This window comes from Lycium barbarum, chromosome 3 (genome assembly GCF_019175385.1).
Source record: "Lycium barbarum isolate Lr01 chromosome 3, ASM1917538v2, whole genome shotgun sequence".
Taxonomy (NCBI): Eukaryota; Viridiplantae; Streptophyta; class Magnoliopsida; order Solanales; family Solanaceae; genus Lycium; species Lycium barbarum.
This window is the reverse complement of record NC_083339.1, coordinates 10021362-10043099: the sequence shown is the minus strand read 5'-3', so window position 1 is coordinate 10043099 and position 21738 is coordinate 10021362. Positions and strand designations below refer to the sequence as shown.

The window sequence follows — 21738 nt, the reverse complement described above, 5'->3', positions numbered from 1 at the left end:
TAAAAGATTGTTAAAAAACAAAAAAGAAGTTAATATCCGAATTTAGTTGCAATTTCAAGATTGGATTTTGATAAGATTTTGTCATTGATGAACTGAGAGGATTTTACTGGTAATTCTGGAGAAATTAGATGATTTCAAAAGTGATGGGGCAATGAAGGACCAAAACAATGTCTCTACTGCACTTTCCATTCTCAAGGTAAACAAAATATAGTCAGAGACCTCTCTATAACATTCATTCTTTAGAACAACATTTCACAATAATGTTCAAGTTTTCTTTGGAATCTATTTTCTTATTATGTTATATTATATATGTTTTATGTAACAACATTTCGCCATAACAATAAAAAAATATTGAGATTAATAATGTCATCATAGAGAAGCTTGACTATATTGTGTTCTTATTCAGAAATCGGCACATACTAGTACAAGTAGTAGAATCATAGATCAACCGATTCATGAATTTAGATCATATAATCGAATGATCTGGCACTTTTATAAGCCCTGTTGATAGAGTGGTTACAAGGGGGAGGGTGGGCGGACCATGGACGACCCTACATAGGTTACCATTCAAATAACGTTTAGTTTTTGTTGAAACGCATAGGCCTCCAAGCTCTGCAAAAAATGGAATTTTACATTGGTCCTATTGAATTAGACAATTAGTCAAGGGCTTTACTTCGACAGTTGCTTCTCATTCATTTAACAGTGGCTTTTTACTGTGGTGTTGCCACATATTTAATCGACTCTTTGATTTCTCCACCTGTAAATAAAGTAGGAAAGAGAGCTTAATTAGCTTATCAAAGTGAATAATCAACATGTTCGTTGACAAACATGTACACAATAATAGGAACACACTTCCATTCGAACATGTAAACTTAAACTACAAACAACAACAACAACCCAGTGAAATCCCACAATGTGGGGTCTGGGGAGGGTAGAGTGTACGCAGACTTTACTCCTATCAAGGTAGGACGGCTGTTTCCGAAAGACCCTCAGCTCAATAAAAAGCATAAAAAGAGGTCAGATAAGGCTAAGAGATTCAAAGCGATATGGAAATGAAATAACGCAAGCGACACAGGTAACATAGGATAATCAAAGCACAGGAAATAACAGATAATAGCAGAAATCAGAGCACAAGAAATTATACTGCGATAATGCGACTATTAATAAGGAAGAATAACGAGACTATCTACTAGCCTTCTACTCTAATCTGGGTCCTCCAAACCCTCCTATCTAAGGTCATGTCCTCGGTAAGCTGTAACTGCGCCATGTCGTGTCTAATTACCTCTCCTCAATACTTCTTCGGCCTACCCCTACCTCGTCTGAAACCATCTATGGCCAACCTCTCACACCTCCGCACTGGGGCATCTGTGTCTCTCATATTCACATGCCCAAACCATCTCAATCTCGCTTCTCGCATCTTGTCTTCCACTGAGGCCACTCCCACCTTGTCCCGAATATCCTCATTCCTAATCCTGTCACTCCTGGTGTGGCCACACATCCATCTCAACATTCTCATCTCGGTAACTTTCATCTTTTGAATGTGAGAGATCTTAACTGGCCAATACTCCGCCCCATACAACATAGTCGGTCTAACCACCACTTTGTCGAACTTGCTCTTAAGTTGTGGTGGCACCTTCTTGTCACATAGCACTCCGGAAGCAAGTCTCCATTTTATCCACCCTGCCCCAATACGATGTGTGACATCATCGTCAATCTCCCCGCTGCCTTGCATAATAGACCCCAGATACTTGAAACTACTTTTCTTCTGGATGGCCTGGGTACCAAGCCTCACTTCCAAGCCAGCCTCCTGAGGTGCTTCACTGAACTTGCACTCTAAGTACTCTGTCTTGATCCTACTCAGCTTAAACCCTTTAGACTCCAGAGTATGTCTCCAACCCTCCAGCTTAGCGTTAACTCCGCTACGAGTCTCGTCAATCAGGACTATGTCATCCGCGAAAAGCATACACCATGGCACCTCTCCTTGAATTTGCCGCGTCAATCCATCCATCACTAAGGCAAATAAAAACGGACTAAGAGTTGATCCTTGATGCAACCCGATCACAACTGGAAAGTTCTCTGAGTCTCCTCCTACTGTCCTTACCCTGGTTTTGGCTCCCTCATACATGTCCTTGATCACCCTAATGTACGCCACAGGTAAAACTTTTGGCCTCCAAGCATCTCCATAGGATCTCTCTTGGAACTTTGTCGTAAGCCTTTTCTAAGAGCCTGTTTGGATGGGCTTATGCCTATAAGCTGCAAACAGCTTATAAGCTAAAACAAATAAGTTGGGGTAGTCTAACTTATTATTTTTTGGCTTATAAGCTGTTTTCAGCTTATAAGCTGCTTTAGATAAGCTAAGTCAAATGGGCCCAATTATTTTTTTGAGCTTATTTTAAGCACAAAATGACTTTAAGCTGGCCAGCCAAACACTCAAAAAAGCTGAAAACAGCTTATAAGCAACTTATAAGCCAATCCAAACGGGCTCTAAGTCGATGAATACTATGTGTAAGTCCCTCTTCCTCTCCCTATACTGCTCCACCAGTCTCCTCACAAGATGGATGGCTTCTGTAGTTGAGCGTCCTGGCATGAATCCGAACTGGTTCTCTGAAATAGACACGGCTCTCCTCACCCTCATCTCCACCACCCTTTCCCACACTTTCATAGTATGGCTTAGCAGCTTGATACCTCTATAGTTGTTGCAACTCTGGATATCTCCCTTGTTCTTGTATAGAGGGATCATTACACTCGACCTCTATTATTCGGGCATCATTGCCGTCTTAAAGATGACATTAAACAACCTAGTCAGTCACTCCAAACCTGCCAGGCCCGCACTCTTCCAAAATTTCACAGGAATCTCGTCAGGTCTGGTCGCTCTTCCCCTGCGCATCCTACGAACAACACCCTTAACCTCCTCAACCTTAATACTCCTGCAATACCCAAAATCGTGACGCCTTCTTGTATGTTCTAAATCTCCCAACACAATGTCTCTGTCCCCTTCTTCATTCAAGAGTTTGTAGAAGTATGACTGCCATCTCCGGTCTAATGAGAATCTCCTCTACCAATATTTTGCCATGCTCGTCCTTGATGCACTTCACTTGATCCACATCACGTGCCTTTCTCTCCCTCGCCTTGGCTAGCCTGAACAATTTCTGATCCCCTCCTTTCTCTTCTAGTTCAGCATAAAGGCGTTCAAAAGCTGTCGTTTTTGCCGTTGAAACTACCAACTTCGCCTCCTTCCTCGCCATCTTATAAAGTTCCCTATTCGTTCACTTCTCCACCTCATCAGAAAGAATTAAAAAGAGGCTTGGTATTTTATAAAAGAATCATAATATATTCAAGCAAACTACTAGATTTCTATTAAATCATTGAAATTTAAATTACTATTGAAGCTCTTCATATTTGATTATGCGTATACTATACTCCCTTCAATTACTTTGATTGTACTTTGGTTGGGCATATAATTTAACCAAAAAAAAAAAAAAGATGTTTGAAAATTGTGATCTAAAAGAAATTATAGATATTTGCGTGGTAAATCATCTCATTAAGGATAAAATGATAAATTCAAAGTTAAATTAATTCTAAATATAAAAATGTATCATTCTTTTGTGAGAAATTAAAAAAAAATGTGTCACATAAATTAACTTGTCACAGTTGATCAAGGGCCAGACTCGAATTATATTCCCTGACAAAAAATTAGAAGCAGAAGTTTTTGGGGAAGGTAGGTTTTAGAAAGTTTCTGGAATTCACTTTTAAATGAAGAGGAGATACATGTTTGATTGACTGTTTTCACCCGTTTTTGCAACCCAAGAAAAGTTAGCTTTTTTATTTCAAAATTCTGCAAATTCAGTTTTCAAGTATTTCAAGAACTCAAAAAATTTGAAATATTTGGAAAGATATCTTTAGAAGATCTTCAAAATAGTTAGCCTTTTCCTCCTTCATGTTTTTATTTCAAAAAGACTGCTCAACAAACACTGTCTCGAAACTAAAAAATTAAATTTGCAAACTCAGTTCTTGCAAAAGTACCTCTTTCTCCCAATCGGTTCGAAAGGTCACCCACAATAAGATGATAGTCTGCATAGCTGTTCCTCCTAACATTCCCAACCATATTCCCTTCACATTTAAGCAAAACAATATTAACATCAGAATCCGGCATAATTAGAAACAAATGTATTTCCAATTAAAGATAATTTGCTTTACGTTTAGAGGTGGAGCAAAACTATAGCTTACGAAGTTTGGTCGATCTGCGTAGCTCTATATTTATCTTAAAAACATTTAATATGTACAAAATATTACAGTATTTTAGAACTCATTAACTTAAAAGACTAGAATCACGAACCCAAAAGTTTCAAACCTTGACTCCATCTCTATTTATTTTATTCCTCACGCTTATTATCTTTGAAACTTGAAAGTAATGAAGTGTTTAACTTGATTCTGCCTTTTTAGTTGTATTGGCGATTGTAATTAAATTCACAAAACAATTTTAGTAACTTTTTTAAACTTAACAACATAAATTAAAATTGTGAAAGAACTGGTAAAGGGAATAATACCTTAGCTTCAAGCTTGAAATTAAATCCGAGAATAACACCCAATGGAATGCCAACAACGTAGTAACATCCTACGTTAACGTAAGCCACAAACGCTTGCCATCCACACCCAACAGCAACCCCTTCAAACATTTTCATGAACTTTTTAATTAACAATCATACATTATTTTAGGCCAATCTTTAATTTGCCTGGTAGTGACAATCCTTCACTAAAGAAAAAATCCGTCCTTTACGATAATCCAATAAGTTAAAAATATGTGTTAACATACACGAAAAGAAGTCAAATGCATCTTAATTCTTATATTGAACTTCCCTTCGATCACTATAAAATCATTAGGGAAGAGAAGATCATTCGTGTTGAAAAAGCAAATATTGACTTTCAAAATTATGCTTAGAAAAAGCTACTACTAATTGCTAAATTGTATAGTACATCAAGTTAGAAACAATATTAGAAAAGGATTAGAAAAGGTTTAATCAAGAAAATAATTTTCATGAACCACTAATAAAAGTTAAAAATAATATTATAAATCCTTGCCGGGAAATATGCAAAGAATATATAGATTTTTTTAAAAACTGATCTGTTCATAAGAATCTGCGCTTAGTTAGGGGTATCATATCTGAAGAACAATACCAAGCAGCCATCTGCCTTAAACAATAATTCTGTAACCTGTCATGTTTCACCAGACTGAAATTCGTTCTGATTTTACATCTCTTTCTCATTAAATAAAACATTTGTTATTACGTGAACAAAGTCACATGCGTGAGTGAATAAAACATATCTAGAATTTGTCATCAAGTCCCACATAGCACATCGAGATTGATACGGTATAATTAAAAAAAGATTCAACTATTTATGCCTTAGAAAAATTGAAATAATTGGTTTCCCAAGACGAAATTAAATAAAAGAAAAACTTACCAGATAAAACGGGTTGAATACCATTGAGTACAAGAGATACAGCCAAGAGTGGAGCAAGATCTGAGGATGCTTCAGCAATGACTTCTCCACCCGTGAAGGCATAGCTCATCACATGTCTGAATAATAACACCAAAATGGCAAAGAATACAGAAATGACAAAACTACTTAATGTCACCACAACAACCGAAAATGCTGCTGATTTTGGATGTCCAGCTCCCAGCTCATTGCTCACTCTCACACTGCCATTTTAAAACGAGTTTATGTTAAATACACTAACAGTATTATCGAGAAATATTTATAGAGCATTTACAAAGTAATTACAAATAAATCTTCGTAATAATAGAAGTGTGTTAAATAACCTACTACTCTCTCCGTCTATTTTTACTTGTCATGTATTGACTTGGCACGCCTATTAAGAAGCCTAAAATAGAATAATACATACAATGTTTTGGAAAATGCATTGGTAAGTGATTATAGAAATTAGAAAATAATAAGAGTAAATGAGAAACTAAGTGTTACATTCTGTTTTGAGTTTCTAATTTGTATAAGTAAAAAAGGACATATATTTTTAGTATAGAGGATAAGTAAATATAGACGGAGGGGGTAATAAAAATTATACCTAACATGATATAATAGGTTGAACGTTTTTACGATCAAGATATATAGTAGTAGCAACTAAAACTCTTATATAATCAAATTAATGTCATCAAGAACTTTATGGTGAAATATCATGCTGATGATTGCTGAGACATGTATATATGCAAATATCAATCATTTGCATTTCTATTTTGGAGTGCACTGATTCCCTGCATGGTGGTGGAGGATCAGTTTTTTTGTGACTTTGTCCGATATTTCGATGACGTAATTCTTGAAATTCTTATTATTGGTCCTGCAATAACTTGCCTTATTCCTCTTTAAGATACACGTGTATTCGTGGACTATTGGCGTCCTTAGATTGTGGGATTCTATGGATGACGCATCAAATGAAGTCTGTATATATTCTCTCAACTTTACCTTATCTCATAAACCAAAGAGATAGCAACAATTTATTTCTACTGATAATTTATTATTGTCATTACTGATTTGATTTTATTGGATGCTATTAAAGTTACTCCCTCCGTTCCATAATAAATGGTGTTTTTAGCTTATGCACACCTCTTAAGAAATTACTCACTCCTAGAAAATTATGAGTGTTTTTACTAACATACCCCTAATTAATGCCTATAAAAAGAAAAACTACTTAATGATTCTTGAATATAAATAACTGTAAGTATGAAGAACATGATCAATTTCTCCTTGAAATCCTAAAATATCACTTATTTTGAAACAAAATGAAAAACCTAAAATACCACTTATTATGGAACAGAGGGAGTAGTTTTCAGTTTGACTTCATATAGTATATTTTTCGAGTTGCATGGAACTTTTTTTAATTAGACGAGGACGAATGAAATTGATTAATTCTACTGAGATACATCAACAATTAAATCTTCTCAATTCTTCTTTTACTTATCAATTTAAGTTACTATAAGTATCTATTTTAAATGATATAATAACAATTACTGATTAACATAACAAAGGATAATGTTCTAAAAAAATCACAACATGGTTCAAAAGCTAGTATTCCTCATTTCATCAAGGCACTAATATCAGTTTCTAGACCCTTTTAGTATGAATTTTATAAGTTGTAGTAAATTATAATTTAAGAGAAAAATGTAATTAATTAAATAATGTATCAAGTTTAGTCAAACAAAATAGATCCTGATTAGTAAAGCCAATGAAGATCATCCAAATGGTTCAAGAAAGTCTAATTTTAGTTATCTTAAAAAATTAATCAAAAAATTGGCATGATATATCATTTCTAAGAAATTAAAATAGATCGAACTATATCATGGACACCCCTACTAACGAGTTGTGGTTTAAGCTTTTGACAACACTAAAAACAATTCCAAGCACATTTATCATGAACTATATCAAGTACTCAGGAATTAATGACTAACCTTGCTGCTGCATTGAAGCCAACAGATATCATGAACACCCACCCTAAAATTGTCGTACTGCATTACAAATTAGTTATTTATCATTAAACCAAGCAAGTTTAAGAAATTAGAAACATTCAAATATGAACACAAATATTAAATTGGAAGTAACGTTTTACCAAACAGCTAGAGAGTCCAATGCGACTTCTGGATTTGGAAGCAAACCGGCAATTAAAATTAAAATCTGAAAATACCAAGTCTCCAAAGACAACATCACAGCTGAAGCAAGAGACAATTTGAAGAAATCCCACAATCCAAAAAATGCTTGCATGCTGAATCCAGTCCATGTTTTCTTACATCGATCACTCCACAAAATATACACAAATTGTGCAATCACAACAATCCACCATGAAATACTCAAAACCAAAGCTCCACCAAACAATCCCCAATTAAATACATAAAGCACAAGCCATGTTAAGAAAAGGTGAAAAACTAATGTCGCGGCTGCTATATATGCACTAGGATTAACAATGCTTTGAGCCTGCAAGAACTTTTGGATTGGGAAATTGGCAGCATAAGCAAATATTTGGGGAATTAAACCATAGACAAATAGTGCTGCTGCAGATGCAACTTTCTTGGATTGTCCTAATAAAATCAAGATTGGCTTAGAAAATAAATAAGCTGCCATAAGGGGTAATCCTGTCAACATAAGAAGGATAGTTGATCTTTGGAGATATATTCCAAGCATTTCATAATTGTGTGCTCCATATGCTTGCCCACATAATGTCTCCACTGCACTTCCCATTCCTAGCTGCTCCCATGTAGTTTGTTGTAAGTATAAAAGTGTGGGGGGGGGGGGGGGGGGGGGGGAATCACTATTCCCTCCGTCCCAATTACATGGCACAATTCAGATTTCAAGAGTCAAATTTTTTAATTTTGATTGTGAATTTGCACATATAATTTTTTTTAAAAAAATAAATTTATATATTTGGAAACTAAATAAGACGTACTATGTATAAGTCACAATAATTAACGATTCAAAATATTTAAAAGAGTTAAAGGTCCAAAACACCCGAACTATCACTTTTTCATGAGTTTCACACCCCAACTATCAACTTTCTCTTTTCATACCTGAATTATCACCATCTATATATTAAAAAAACACCTCAAATCTGATAGGCCAACTATCAATTGTTCTCTTTTCATACCTGAACTATCATTATCTACTCAACTAGGTATGTCTTAATACAATGATAGTTCAGGTATGAAAATGGCACAGTTAATAGTCGAGGTGTAAAACTCACGAAAAAGTGATAATTTAGGTCGCTTGTTTTACTATTATCTTTACTTTAAAAGCATAAGCAAAAATTGGGGTCAACGAAAATTTCATTTATCTCTCGAATCCAGAGAGGTGTTACATAAATTGGGACAACGGAGAAGTAATAAAGTTCAAGTTGCAAAACAATACTTATAAAGCATTAATGTTGGTGAGGGGGAACATAATTACCATGACACCGTAGGCCAAAAGTTGAATGCCACTATTACCAAGGGAAGCAGCAGCAAGTTCAAGATTACCAAGATGACCACAGAAAATCTGTGTAGACATAGAAGTAACATTGTTAAGCAAGTAAACAATGATAGCTGGAGCTGCTAGACTGAAGAGATTTCTCAACTCTATAACAGAGGCCCGTCCAAACCGTTGAATATGTGACAAGCTTGTGTCTGATAGGATTTCTTCAAGTTCAGAACTAATTTTCTCAGATTCTAGCAAAGGTTCACTTTGCCCCTTATCTTGAGATGGCTCAGCCATGCCTAAGGTTTTATGAAAGAGACGTCCTAAGGTTGGATATATATATATATATATATATATATATATATATATATATATATATATTTGTGAATAAAAGAGTTTGTTTTAGAATTTTACAGGAGATAGCTGACATGAAAGCATGATGTGGAGTAGATAAATTGATAAGCATGATGTGGAGTAGATAAATTGATACTATTATTTTAATGCTCCTTATTATTTCGAATATACTGTAATAAGAATTTAAGTTAGGAGCTTCCATACAAATAGATACTACCAAAAAAAAAAAAAAAAAGACTATAATGATATCATATCAATTGCAGACTATAATTTTCTTCCACCATTCACCCTAGACAACGGCGCCTTAACAAAGTTGGTGGCCTAAAGCGAAATTATATGATGAGGCCTTAATTTTTTTCGAAATGTCTTTTTATATTTTTATTTAAATTATATATATATATATATATATTTTTTTTTTTTAGATATAAAGTTGTAACAACTTTTTTAAAATCAATTTAGTATAAATATTTTTCAACTGGCGATATAGCTAATCAATCATATGACTAAAATATTCTCTTCTTATTTTTTATAAGAATCTTGCAACTTTCACCTTTTAATATTTATATTAAAAGGTGAGGTAATTTTTTAACGCTTTGAGCAAAAAAAAATTTTTTTTTTTTAAAATATATTATTTTTTTAAAATTAAATTATTTTTCTTTTAAAAAAATATTTTCTGAAAAAAAATGAAAAATATATGAAATCCATCATGTTTCGTAATATATCGTTATGTTTTGTAAATAAGGAAAACTATCTATATATTTTGTAATAAAGGGTCTTAAGTAGGTACCCTATGTTTCCCTTTTTTTTATCGTGAACCTTTTTATATATTTTGAATTGTTAACTATTGTGTACTTATAATACTTATTATATAATTTCTAAATATAAAATCTTAATTTTTAATAAATTGAAGATTATATATCTGAATTGAACATTAATTAGTTTGATCCTTGTATTCCGAATCAAGTCATATAAATAAAATCATGGGGAGTAAATAGTTTACGAAGAAAATTAGCCATAGAACCTACTATCATTTTTTTTTTCAATGGAGGCCCAAAAAAAAAAACGGGCCTAAAGCCTTTACCTTATTGGCTTTAGGCTTGAGCCGGCACTGACCCTAGATCCATTTTTTTGCACGGATTGCCCTTCTTTTGGGGTGGTCTTTAATTTTTACCCCTTATATTTGTTGTCTTTAAGTTTTGCCCTTCGCTTGGATACCTGAGGTTCTGGGTTTATGCCCCCGCTCAGGCATAAAATAAAAAAATAATTTTGCAAGGCAGAGTTGGGAGGAGTGTATGCCGGATCCGGCATACAATCCTTAAGGAAAAACTAAAGTTATGCCGGAGGGGGCAGACTTTGCCTTGAGGCATATTTTTTTTTTAAGGTAAACTTTTAGTTATGCCTTAAGGAAAAGTTCCGCCTTATGGGGCATATTTTTAGTTATGTCTTATGGGGTACACTTTTAGTTAAGGTATAACTAAAAGTATGCCCCATAAGGCGGAACGTTTCCTTAAGGCATAAGTAAAAGTTTGCACTATAAGGCAAAGTTTATGCCTTAAGGAAAAGTTCTGCCTTATGGGGCATACTTTTGGTTATGCCTTAATTAAAAGTCTGCCCCATAAGGCATAACTAAACTATGCCTTGAGGAAAAGTTATGCCCCCTCCGACATAATTTTAGTTTTTCCTTAAGGACTTTATGCCGGATCCGACATACACTCCTCCCAGCCCTACCTTGTGAAATTATTTTTTTATTTTATGCCTGAGAAGGGGTTCGAACCCAGAACCTCAGGTATCCAAGCAAATGATAAAACTTAAAGACCACAAATATGAGGGGCAAAATTTAAAGACCACCCTAAAAGAAGGGCAATTCTGCGAATTGCCCCCTAGATCATCCGCCAAAACGAATAGTAGCACATGCATCTATCTCTCGAGCATTTTTTTTGGAATGAATTCAATTAAATCTCCATATATGTAAGAGGCAATAGGTTAAAACACATCTAAGTTATTATACTTTTACTAAGGGCCTGTTTGGAAAGCCACCCAGGTAATTGGAATTGGGTGTAATTACACAGTTTGACCTGTTTATTTAAACCCAAAATTTCAGAGCATTTTTTGCCACCTTTTTAAGCGGAGGACAAAAATTAAAGACCACCCAAAAAAGGACAATCCGCGCAAAAAAAATGATTTTAATTGTCCGTGGAGAGAAAAAAGTCTAACAATATCGATTGGTGTAGACACTTGCAACAAATTTGATTGGTTAGAAAAAGAAGATACTTCTATTTTAAAAAAAAAGGAAAAGAAAAACGCAGAAGAAGGGACCACATAGTATGATATGTTTTTAATTGCGTAAATACCTACTTACATTATCAAATCGTAAAACTTATCTCCAAACAAAATTATAAGGTGGTTGACCATTGTACAACATATTGTTGATTGTTACTTTAGACTTTTCTGCCACACTTATCTTTCCACAAGCCCCATGTTCAAGTAAGCCCGGCAACCGGTTCGGTTTTACCAGTTCAAATCGGTAATCGGATCGGTAAAATCGGAACCGAAACCGAACCGGTAAAATTGGAACTGGTGGAACCGGTTCACCGGTTACGGTTAACCGTATAAATATTACCAGTCCGGTTTTTTATTTTTGGGGTCGGTAAATGATGTCCCGTGAAATTACAGGATATTCGATGCTAATTTCTTAAGCTTTTGTAACTCTTCAAGGACTTTTGGTGTTACTTTTCATGTGTTTTTGTCATTTTGTGGGAAAAGTTATTCGGAAAGCATAACGGAGCAAAATAGGCCAAAGACACACTTTGCACAACATGCGAGCCGCATGTCATGTCTGCGGATCGACAATTCCACCGCATAGCATGACAGGCCACTAAAGAATAGAGAATGAAAGGTTGCGCAATTTGTGAGATCAACATGCGACTCGCATGTTGAACTTGCGAGACAATAGTATTAATGCAAACCTTGTCCGAAATCTGGGAAGCCTGAAGTCAAGAGCATAACATGCGGTTGCAGAGCATGCTTCGCGTCTCGCATGTTTGTCTTGCGACACAACATGCGAGACGCACGTTGCGCACGCAGGGTTTATTTTGCATAATATTGGTGCTCTATTCAGTTTTATGTGATTTAGAAGTGACCGGAAGAAACCAAGTGAAAATAAAGTCAAAAAGAGGCCAAAATGGACAGTTTTGCAAAACTGTCAAAACTGGACAGTTTTGCAAAAACGGAACAGATTTGCAAAACTGAAACTTTGGAGTTTATTTTGTCATATTTTGACTTGGGAAAGTTGAGGAGCTACAAAAGAGATAATTGGGGCATATCATTTTCATCTTTGGCCATTTTCATCAAGCTTGGAGAGCTAGGTTTTTGCACCCACACTTGGAGATTGAAGATTTGAAGATCTTGATAAGAAATTTCTTAACCCTTTACTCATTTCTTCTTTTCCTTGCTATGTATTGATTATCTAAGTGTGTAGCTTTCTATTCCATTACTTGAATCTTGTTTATGAAAATATTCTTGATTAAAGTTTGGTTTGAAACTCTTATTTTGCTTATGTATTGAATGATTTTATTCCTAATGAAGTGGGTTATTGTTTCTTTAGTTAATCTCGTACTTGAATGTTTCCAAAGGGATTAGCTAACCCTAGGACTTGCCCATTTAATTTGATTTGAGCTCGAGAGAGGAAAATTGATTTGGGAAAGATTAGTTAACAAGGATTTGAGGCATAACCCTCATCTAATGACTTGAGCTCGAGAGAGGAAAGTCACTTGGGGCTATATTGATTTTGCCTAATATCATACTTTAAGGCTTGAGAAAGCTTAAAGTGAAATTCATTGATTTGGTTGAGAAACTTTCAATGAAATTTAGAAATCATTATCTATTAACATAACCTCGCTCTTAGTTGTACAATTGTAAAATACGTTGGATCGTCACTTGAGTGTAATCTCCTATTATCCATGCTTGTGGTCAGTGATCATTTTACTTGCTTTCTAGGTTAGTTTACATTTCCGCATTAGTTATAATTTTCTCAAAAAACCAAAATATTATCTATCGTTTGGCTTAGCTTAGTAAGTGAAAGTTCCTTACTTTCTTAATCTCCTAGTATATTGTTCCCTGTGGGATCGACCCAGACTCATAGTTGGGTAAATTATATTTCATACGACCGTGTATACTTTCTCTTTGGGGAGTGGATCTGGACGTTATCAAGTTTGGCGCCGTTGCCGGGGAACAATTTGGCGTATTTGGGTTAGTTTGGGATTTTAAGCTTGCTTGCTTTGGTCCAAACTTGTGAATATGTGTTTGTGATTTTTCGTGTTTCTTTGTGTTAGTTTTTATTTTTTGTTATTTATTTTTGTTACTCGTGTCTCTATGGCATCTTGGAATGAAAATGGGTTTGATGGTTGCAACCTATATTTTGATGACCCATGTCCATATTGTGGAGGACGTGAAAATGCTCCCAGGAGAGAGATGTGTGCACCGTCTCAATCCTATGATGAGAGTATTTGTAATATATGTGGTGGTCAAGGTGGACATTGGGGTGATTGTCCCAATTATTTTGCTCCTCCTCCCCCAAGTTGTTCTAACGAAAATGCTAGTTGTGCTTTTGAGTTTGACTGGGACAATGACATGGCAAGTGAAGGACAAAGTGCCGGATTTGAAGGCATCATGGCAATGCTCCAAATATACTTAGATCGGGAAGTTAAGATGGAGGAAGAGCGAAAACTCGTCCAACAATCCATTTTAGAAAATGGAGAAGCTATGAAAAAAATGAATGATTTATTTGAGGATGCCAATTCCTCAATTGTCATGAAAGTGTCGACTCCTCAAAATGAAATGGTTGAAGAAGATATTTCAAGTTTAAAAGATGAGCCCGAAAATTCTTGTGACCATAACGAAAGTTGTGAAATTGAAGAAATGGTTCAACTTGAAGAAGAAGAAGAGCAAAATCTTGAAGAAGAAATCTCTAATTCTCAAAAAGAAGAAGTTGAGGAAATTTTGAAAAGCATACTGGGGAGGAATGAAAAATATGGGAAAGTCTTGACCAAATTTTGGGAAGAAGTTCAACATGGAGATGATGAAACTATCCAAAGGTTGTATCTCACCATGGATGGATTTTTACAAGAGTTGGACGACTCTCACAATGAAGAAAAACTTGACAAAAGGGAAATTTTGAGCCAAGATTGGCTAATGAATCAAGCTCAACAACTTGAAGCCTATGGAGATCACCGTGAAGACATTTCACGGATGATGGAAGAATTTCTAAAAATGCATGTTGACCAAAGTCAAGAAGTGGAGATACTTGAAATTGCTATCCGGAAATTGGAGGCTGAATTGAATGCAAAGATTGAAGCATGTAATGCTCAATATCAAAGAGCCATGGATTGTAATTTTGAGTTGGTTTCCAATGAAGAAGAGGTCAAGATTGATTTTCATAAGCTAATGGTGAATTGCCAACCGATCAATCCAAAAATAATGCAAGATGTTGAGATTGAAGAAATGATACTAGAGTTGCATAAAAAAGTTCATGAAATGGTTTTTGAAGAGTCTAGTTCATTTTTGGGTGAGGATGTCAAAAATGAAGCGAATTTGAAATTGAAGCACATTGGACTACATTACAACCATTTTTCAACATTGTGCTTGGTTGATGATATGGAAGTTGAACTAACTGAGCCTATGGAGAATTTTGGAGATGAAGAAGAAAGAGTTTTCATTTTGAAGTTTGCGATGCCAAGAAGACAAAATGGCATGCCTCACTTATGGGCCAAGAAGTGCAAAATGCGACACTCGAGAGTTGGCCTCATTGCTTTCCTACCACCGCCTCACGAGCATCACCAGAATCTTGATTCAAAGTTAGGGCGCAATTTCATATCGTCCAAATGGAGGGAAAAGTGGTAAAGGCAACCGTCGTGCCGCGACGTTAACTTAAGCTCTTGGTGGGAGGCAACCCATCGTTTTAAAATTTTTAAATAGTTTTTGAAATTTTATTTTTTAGAATAGTTTAGTTTATGATTTTTGACTAATCTGCAAAGTTTCAGAATTTTTGGAGTTTTTTTTAGCAGGTTGGATTTCCGGACAGCCCCAAACCAGTAGCTGCTGAAAATTGCAGCACTGTTAACTGGACTGTTTTGCACAGTTTTTGCAAAATTGCACAATTTTTGCAAAACTGTTCATTTTCTGCAAAACTGTCCATTTGTTTTGTCATTATGCAGTGAGGACATTGCAATGTTTTTAGTTGGGGGTGGCATATGGTAGCACATTATATTTTGGTTATGCTGGATTGTGTGCCCTTGCCGGGCTTATTTTGTGACTGTTGGTGTGGCTTTGGATAAACGTTACAAATGGAACTTGCTCAAATTTCTGAAAATTTCTTTCTTTCGGTATGTTGTGGATTAGTCACTCTTATTATTTTATTTTCCTTCTTAGCTTCTTTCATTAGTCTTGTAGTTTAGGTGTAGGTGCTCCTTTGAGGAAAAATGTGAAAACTCTTGGCTTGTTTGGTACTAATAGAGTTAGTCTCTTGCATGTGAAATGTTGAAATGCGAATACCCCTCCAAATTGTTTTGCGTTAGTTAAAAAGCAAGATGCATAGGAAAGATTGATCTTTGTGACAATTTTTTGGCTCATTTGGGGACTCTTTACCTAGTAGTTAGGTTTACTTTGGATTATGACATATTACTCTAGTTATTCTTGCTTAGGAAGTGAAATTGCTCCATCTTGACTAGTTCATATGCCATGTGTGGTGAGTGTTTGTTGAATAATTCTTATGCTTACTTTTATCATCTAGAACTTACCCGGTTAGTCTTTCAATGCTAATTTTGATTATGTTGGTTGGAGAGATGACCTTGGGCTATCTTTGTGATTTTTGAAAAAGCCTCTTTAGCCTTTCTAGCCTACCATTGCATAAATAATATCACTAGTAACCCCATTTGAGCCTATGACATTTTCTTTGATTGCCACATTACAAGCCTTTACTCTTCTTGATGAAACTCTCTCTTCTGAACCTTTCCCTTCTTGAACGTTAAATTGTGAATTTGAGGCCAAAAGCCTAAGTTGGGAGTGTTAGTGTTGCTTGAGAAGTGGTGAAGATTGATGTTGTAGGAATGAGTCATTTCTGCTTTCTAATTCATTCACTTCAAGACTGGTTCTGAACGCCGCGTAACATCATCTTCAACCAACCTCCAACGCATTCGTCTTTCATTTCTGCGTTTACAACATTCCTTCTGACTATGTCGATGAAATGGGACCGCGAAGACAACCCACCACTGGAGCTTGCTTTGCTCTCGCTCCGCTCGCTCCCACCTGTCTTCTTCCCACTATAGTGAAAGATCTTTCAATTCACCATAGCAGGCACCTCGCTAACCTTCTCGGCCAGTTAGTCTAACCACAGGGATCCCCTCCTGCTTATCCACCCACCGTAAACGATTACTAACGGACTTGGAATACGAATGAGATAAAAAAGGCCATCATTGGGGAAAACGATGCAATAGCTTCAGTTAGAGCAAAGCCCAAAATGGCATAACCAAATAATTGTTTTGCCAATGATGGATTTCGCGCCACGGAATGAATCGAGGAACTAAGGACGTTTCCAATACTGATAGCAGCTCCCGTTAAAGCAATTGTAGCAGCTCCTGCACCTATTGATTTTGCACCTTCTAACATTTCGAGTTTCGAATTCTCCTCACGCTTTTTTCATCATCATCATGATGTTCTCTTCGAGAACACTCGCCTCATCGATTCTTCCCCTCGTTCTTTTTAGCTTAGATTACTTTCATTCTTTAAACAATTAAATAAAGTCAAAAAGTACATACATATACTAACTACATTATATACGATATTCTGAAAGAAAAAAAAAGGATTATACACATACAGCGAGTCTTTAGCTAAAAAAAGAATGAGTGTGTCATATGTCGAGGTTCAAATATTCTAGTAGAAAGAGTGATAAAGCACCCTTCTTATAATACTTGCAAAAGAGTTGTGGCTTACTATGGGTGTGGCACTTGAGAAAGAAAAACCCAAGAGTGAGAGATCAATTCTCTCCTCAATGCCTTTCTTCAGCCTATTCAATCAGCTGGAGGGTAAGTCAATAACAGTGGTTCGACAACAGAGAACAAAACATCTCTGGAAAAAAGAAAATACCACAAGACATGCAACAATAAATATCAAAAAGACAACAATTCTTTTTTAGCTTATGAATAGATTAAAAAATGAAGATATGTCAATGCCAAAACAATCGTCTACTAAGTGGATAGAATTGTATTACAAGAATCTAGATCATAAACAACGCGATGAGATTATTCCATTTTGGAAAAATTTGCACAGTCAGCTCTATGAAAAGTGTAGGGAAGATATTCTAAATCGTCAAAATGATGATAGTAATCACGAAAAAAATAGAAAGATGCTGTCTTCGCTTTATTGGAAGAAAAAAAGAATGATCCTCGTTTTCCAGACATCCTAGAAGAAGAGTTAAGGGAGCTCCAATTGGAAATTGAAAAAGAAACTATGGCTTTCAGCTAGGGAAATGTCTGGCGAGACACGTTTAACGTAGTAGAAGGTTTAATTGATAGGAATAGTTGTAGTGCGCGCGAATTCATCAAAAAGAAAGTGTTGGGGGAAGATTCAGAATTGTTAAATGCCTTTAGTCAATATATGCTTGAGTTTATAGCCGTTCATGTACTAAGTTTCTTATTTAGTCCGCTCGACGAGCGTGCGCATGTTCGCGCATCCACCTTGATTGAACACCTAGAGTCAACAATACGGAGGTAGGCATTCCTCCTAAGAAGAAATGTTGGATGAAAAAAAGGGGGGGATGCAGTTGATCAAAGAAATAAAGATCGTACGTTCCCTCTCGGAACCGCCCTACTCCAATTCATGGTTAGTAGAGATGTGATTAGTTTAGAGACAAATCAGGAAGATCTTCCACCACGTAGAAAAAAGAATAAAAAGGGTGATAAAGAGTGGTATGTACATAAAAACACATATGTGCAATGCAAATTCGATCCAGCCAAGCTCCCAATGAAGCTGAACTTGCCTATGGTGTGCAAACCTCTTTCATGGAGGGGCATCGGCCGTCAAGTAAAAGACCTGTCCGATCTAGAAGGGGCTTACTTAAGCATGCGCTATAGTGGTACTAGCTACAACCTTCTTACGGGTGACATACATCATTTGTTGATTCAAATCAAAGATAGTGAGAGTCTGTGCAGAGTAATGAACATGCTTCAAAATCAGGCATTTAAAATCAACAGCGATGTCTTGGCATGTATTGAAAAAAAAGAGGCAGACTTTATTGATAACGGGCATCTCCTACCGGGTTATCTTTCTCATATGAATATAGCAAATCTATATAAAGAGGTTAGGGATTGTCATCTCGTTGATACAAATACTTTCCAAAAAAATAGGGGGTATTAGCGAATTGATAAATCAGTTAACAAAACAGGTACAGCGCGCGCGTTATGAGCGGTGTATGCTCAAGCTTGCAAAGGCCTACAAGGGTTATAAAATAGATTTGCCTGCCTTTCTCGACTTCAGGGGGAGAATCTACCGCTGCGGGCTCCTGCATTTCCACGAGTGTGATCTCTCAAGAAGTCTTATTAACTTTGCGTTTAGCAATCCTGAAATGCCCGCAAACTCGGATGAGGTTATAGAGGCCCTTTTATACCACTATAAGTCTTACCCCAGCCTGGAGGAAGCTGGAATATCCTTCAACGAAAGTCTGCGAGAGGCAGAAATACAGGGTCGGGTTGATTCTATTCTACTTGGTCGAGAGGCGCGGCACCCCTTTCAGTTCATTGCCGCGCAAAAGGCGCTGGTAAAAAAGAAAATAGAGGGGTTCCCAGTTACCAAAGACGCATCCGCGAGTGCTTTCCCGATTATGAGCTACTTTTTGTTGGATGAAGATATGGCGAAGAGCACGAATCTCTTGCCTTCCAAAGATAAGAAAATCCAAGATATTTATACGAATATCCTCTCCGAAGTCAAAGAGTACATTGTAAGAGAACTTGGTAATAATAGTCTATCACTAATAGTGGTGCGGAAGATGGTGAAAAGTATTTTCATGCCAATGATTTATGGAAAAACACTCATGAGCACAAGCTCCGATATACATAAAAGTTTGTCGCAGCACATCAATTTTAAGGATAGTCACATACTAGCCTCACTTTGGTTTAAGTTCTGGAAGGAGAAATACAAAGGCTTGGACAGCCTAACCAGCTTGATCAAGAATATTGGGTGGTTCGCCGCCGCTAAGGGTGTACCTGTTTATTATGATGTGCCCCACTTTCGTACATCACAAGGTTATATGAAGAGTGATGTCGTCAAAATCACAGTTTATGATCGCAATCATAAAAGGAGACAAATAAGTCTCAGAGTTCATACCGATAATAAAGATCGTAGGAAGACAGAGGTCTCAACCTTTGTCAACTTCATCCATCAGAAGGATGCCTATATTGCGATGGAATAGATTACAACCAAGAATATGGTTGTAAGTACTCTATTGTCTCCTGTAATCCTTCGGATACGGAGGGGCCGGACCGGAAAGGAGGGGGACAGCGAACCTCCTGGCCTAGCCACATTTTCTTGTGCGTCCTTCCTTAGTTGTACACATCGTTGCAATCTGGACTCATACTTTGAGGACTCCCTGGGTACGGTTTCGGAGTTTATGTAAATGCCCTATCTTCATAGATTACCTTGAGAAAGAAGGGCTTTTATTTAGATTAGTTTCTTATTAAAAGATAAGGCAAGAAGCAAGGGCGTAGCAGCAGCGCGAAAGCCGTTGCGCCTTAGCGCATCCCTTTTCTTGCTCGTTAGCGCCCCCCTACCCCTATTATTTAGATTATAGTCATAAAGGAACTAAAGGAAATTTGACAACCTTACTAATAGAAAGGGGATGCGCTCAAGCATGCGAAGAAAGCTCGAAGAGCTTCTCTTATATTATAGAAAGGTTTGTAGAAAGGGGATTCTTCAAATATCCCATGTTGTAGGGGCTTCAAAGAAAGCTTGTAGTTTAGGGGTGCGCAGGTTTGGAACCCTATACAAGGGGCTAGCGCGCAATGGCTTTCTCTGATAGAGGCTCGCTTCTTCAAGTTCAAGTTCCGCTTGCTGCTTTTCATTTTGATAGGAGTAGGTGCTTGCAGCTCGCTCCCTGTCTACTAAATGATCCTTCACTGCCCGCCCGGCCCCTATCTTTAATCTTAGGTAAAGTGAAGTCAAATCAATGAAGTGAACAGCCCAACCTCTTTGTTTGAAGCTTTGCCAGGAAGCTTCTACTTGTTGAAGCTTTGTTTCCCCTAATTCCGAAACACAACGATAGACTTGCCACTATTGTCTCGGAAAAAGCTTCTCTTTGATAAGCGGTCATAGGGGAGTTCAGAAAGGATCTGATCGTAGATAGAGACTTCAACCTGTGTGGGGGTAGGGGCGGATGTATCCAAGTGGATCAAGGAAGTGCATTGTGAATCCACCAAGCGCGGGTTCAATACCCGTCGTTCTCCCATCAATATATGGACCGTTTGTTTCGGAGACAGAAGACAAACCTAGAAAGCATTTTTTCTGCAAGTCATCTCGAGGCTTTCAAACGCATCCAAGAAATTGGTATCCGATTGAAAGATAGAAAGCATAGATTCGCGTCGCCTACTTGCTGAAAGCAAAAATGGAATGGCCGATCATGAATTCTATGACGTTTTTAAGACCTCACTAATCAGCCAACCACTTTTTAGTTCATAATGAATGAACCCCCGGATGAAGAAAAAATCTCCCCTCCCTTTTACTAAACCATGGGGAGCCCCGAGTAGTTTACCGGACAAATTGAGTTGTCGTGACGATACCTTTCAACATCGGAAATTCTCTTCATCACGAGACTGATCGGATCTGCCGTAGACACCCGAGAGATCTTCACAAGGCAGGCTAAAATAAAAGACTAAGAGGCGCTGCAAGCGAGCAAAGAGTTATGCTTTCATTTCTTTGTTGAGATTTAAATCTTGGGAAAAGGTTAGGTATAATGCACGCAGGCTAAGTCAAGAAAAGGACTTCCTTACTTTTCATTCATAGTAGTCTTAATGACTAGTAGTTTGAAGCCTTAAGAAAGCGGTTTTTTTTCGGCACTCGCTTCCTTCGTCTTAAGTAAAGTTCAGTTGACTTTTTCGATTCGGAACTCTTAGTCGAGCTGATGGCGAGATCGATTTTTTGTTCGAGGTTCAAGAGGAAGGAGAGGAACCACCGCCCAATGGTGCTTTTACGAAAGTATGGTCACCGCTGGCTAATACCTTCTCGAGACTATCGAACCTGAAATCCACTTTCCATCGCTCTTTTTAGGTTTGCATAATATAGAAAGAGAGTGCCAAGAAATAACACATACCTATCACTTTTGGAAGGTTTGGAACCCTTACTCAACATAGGGTCCAAAAACCCGACATACCCTTTTTTTAGAGCGTATAAGGG

At 36.8% G+C, this 21738-nt stretch overlaps 3 protein-coding genes across 5 annotated transcripts; 1 reads left to right on the top strand and 2 right to left on the bottom strand.

Moving 5' to 3' along the window:
* Positions 1-372: 372 nt before the first annotated feature.
* Positions 373-9302, bottom strand: LOC132630253 (protein DETOXIFICATION 40-like). 3 transcript variants are annotated; one of them, XM_060345843.1, is made up of 8 exons: positions 9110-9248; positions 8944-9030; positions 7616-8247; positions 7458-7514; positions 5461-5699; positions 4548-4666; positions 4024-4110; positions 373-757 (listed from the first exon to the last, which is right to left on the bottom strand). In XM_060345843.1, the coding sequence occupies exons 2-8, from the start codon at positions 8944-8946 to the stop codon at positions 689-691; spliced, it is 1206 nt and encodes a 401-aa protein (XP_060201826.1). In that variant the 5' UTR covers positions 8947-9030; positions 9110-9248; the 3' UTR covers positions 373-688. The 3 variants fall into 3 exon arrangements, with proteins under 3 accessions (XP_060201826.1, XP_060201824.1, XP_060201825.1); XM_060345841.1 differs by having other exon boundaries at positions 8944-9302; XM_060345842.1 differs by lacking the exon at positions 4548-4666 and having other exon boundaries at positions 8944-9300.
* A 7241-nt stretch (positions 9303-16543) lies between these two features.
* Positions 16544-16992, bottom strand: LOC132633718 (ATP synthase subunit 9, mitochondrial). Its single transcript, XM_060350218.1, has one exon. The coding sequence runs from the start codon at positions 16963-16965 to the stop codon at positions 16732-16734; it is 234 nt and encodes a 77-aa protein (XP_060206201.1). The 5' UTR covers positions 16966-16992; the 3' UTR covers positions 16544-16731.
* Positions 16993-18766: 1774 nt separating this feature from the next.
* Positions 18767-19762, top strand: LOC132630271 (probable DNA-directed RNA polymerase). Its single transcript, XM_060345860.1, has one exon. The coding sequence runs from the start codon at positions 18767-18769 to the stop codon at positions 19760-19762; it is 996 nt and encodes a 331-aa protein (XP_060201843.1).
* The last annotated feature ends 1976 nt before the right edge of the window (positions 19763-21738 follow it).

Coding starts and splice junctions, on each gene's coding strand:
- LOC132630271 (XM_060345860.1), top strand. CDS start 18,767: ATGCTCAAGCTTGCAAAGGCCTACAAGGGTTATAAAATAGATTTGCCT.
- LOC132633718 (XM_060350218.1), bottom strand. CDS start 16,965: ATGTTAGAAGGTGCAAAATCAATAGGTGCAGGAGCTGCTACAATTGCT.
- LOC132630253 (XM_060345841.1), bottom strand. CDS start 9,246: ATGGCTGAGCCATCTCAAGATAAGGGGCAAAGTGAACCTTTGCTAGAA. Junction 7,515..7,615: donor TTGGACTCTCTAGCTGTTTG/GTAAAACGTTAC, acceptor TTTGTAATGCAG/TACGACAATTTTAGGGTGGG. Junction 4,111..4,547: donor ATTTCAAGCTTGAAGCTAAG/GTATTATTCCCT, acceptor TTAAATGTGAAG/GGAATATGGTTGGGAATGTT.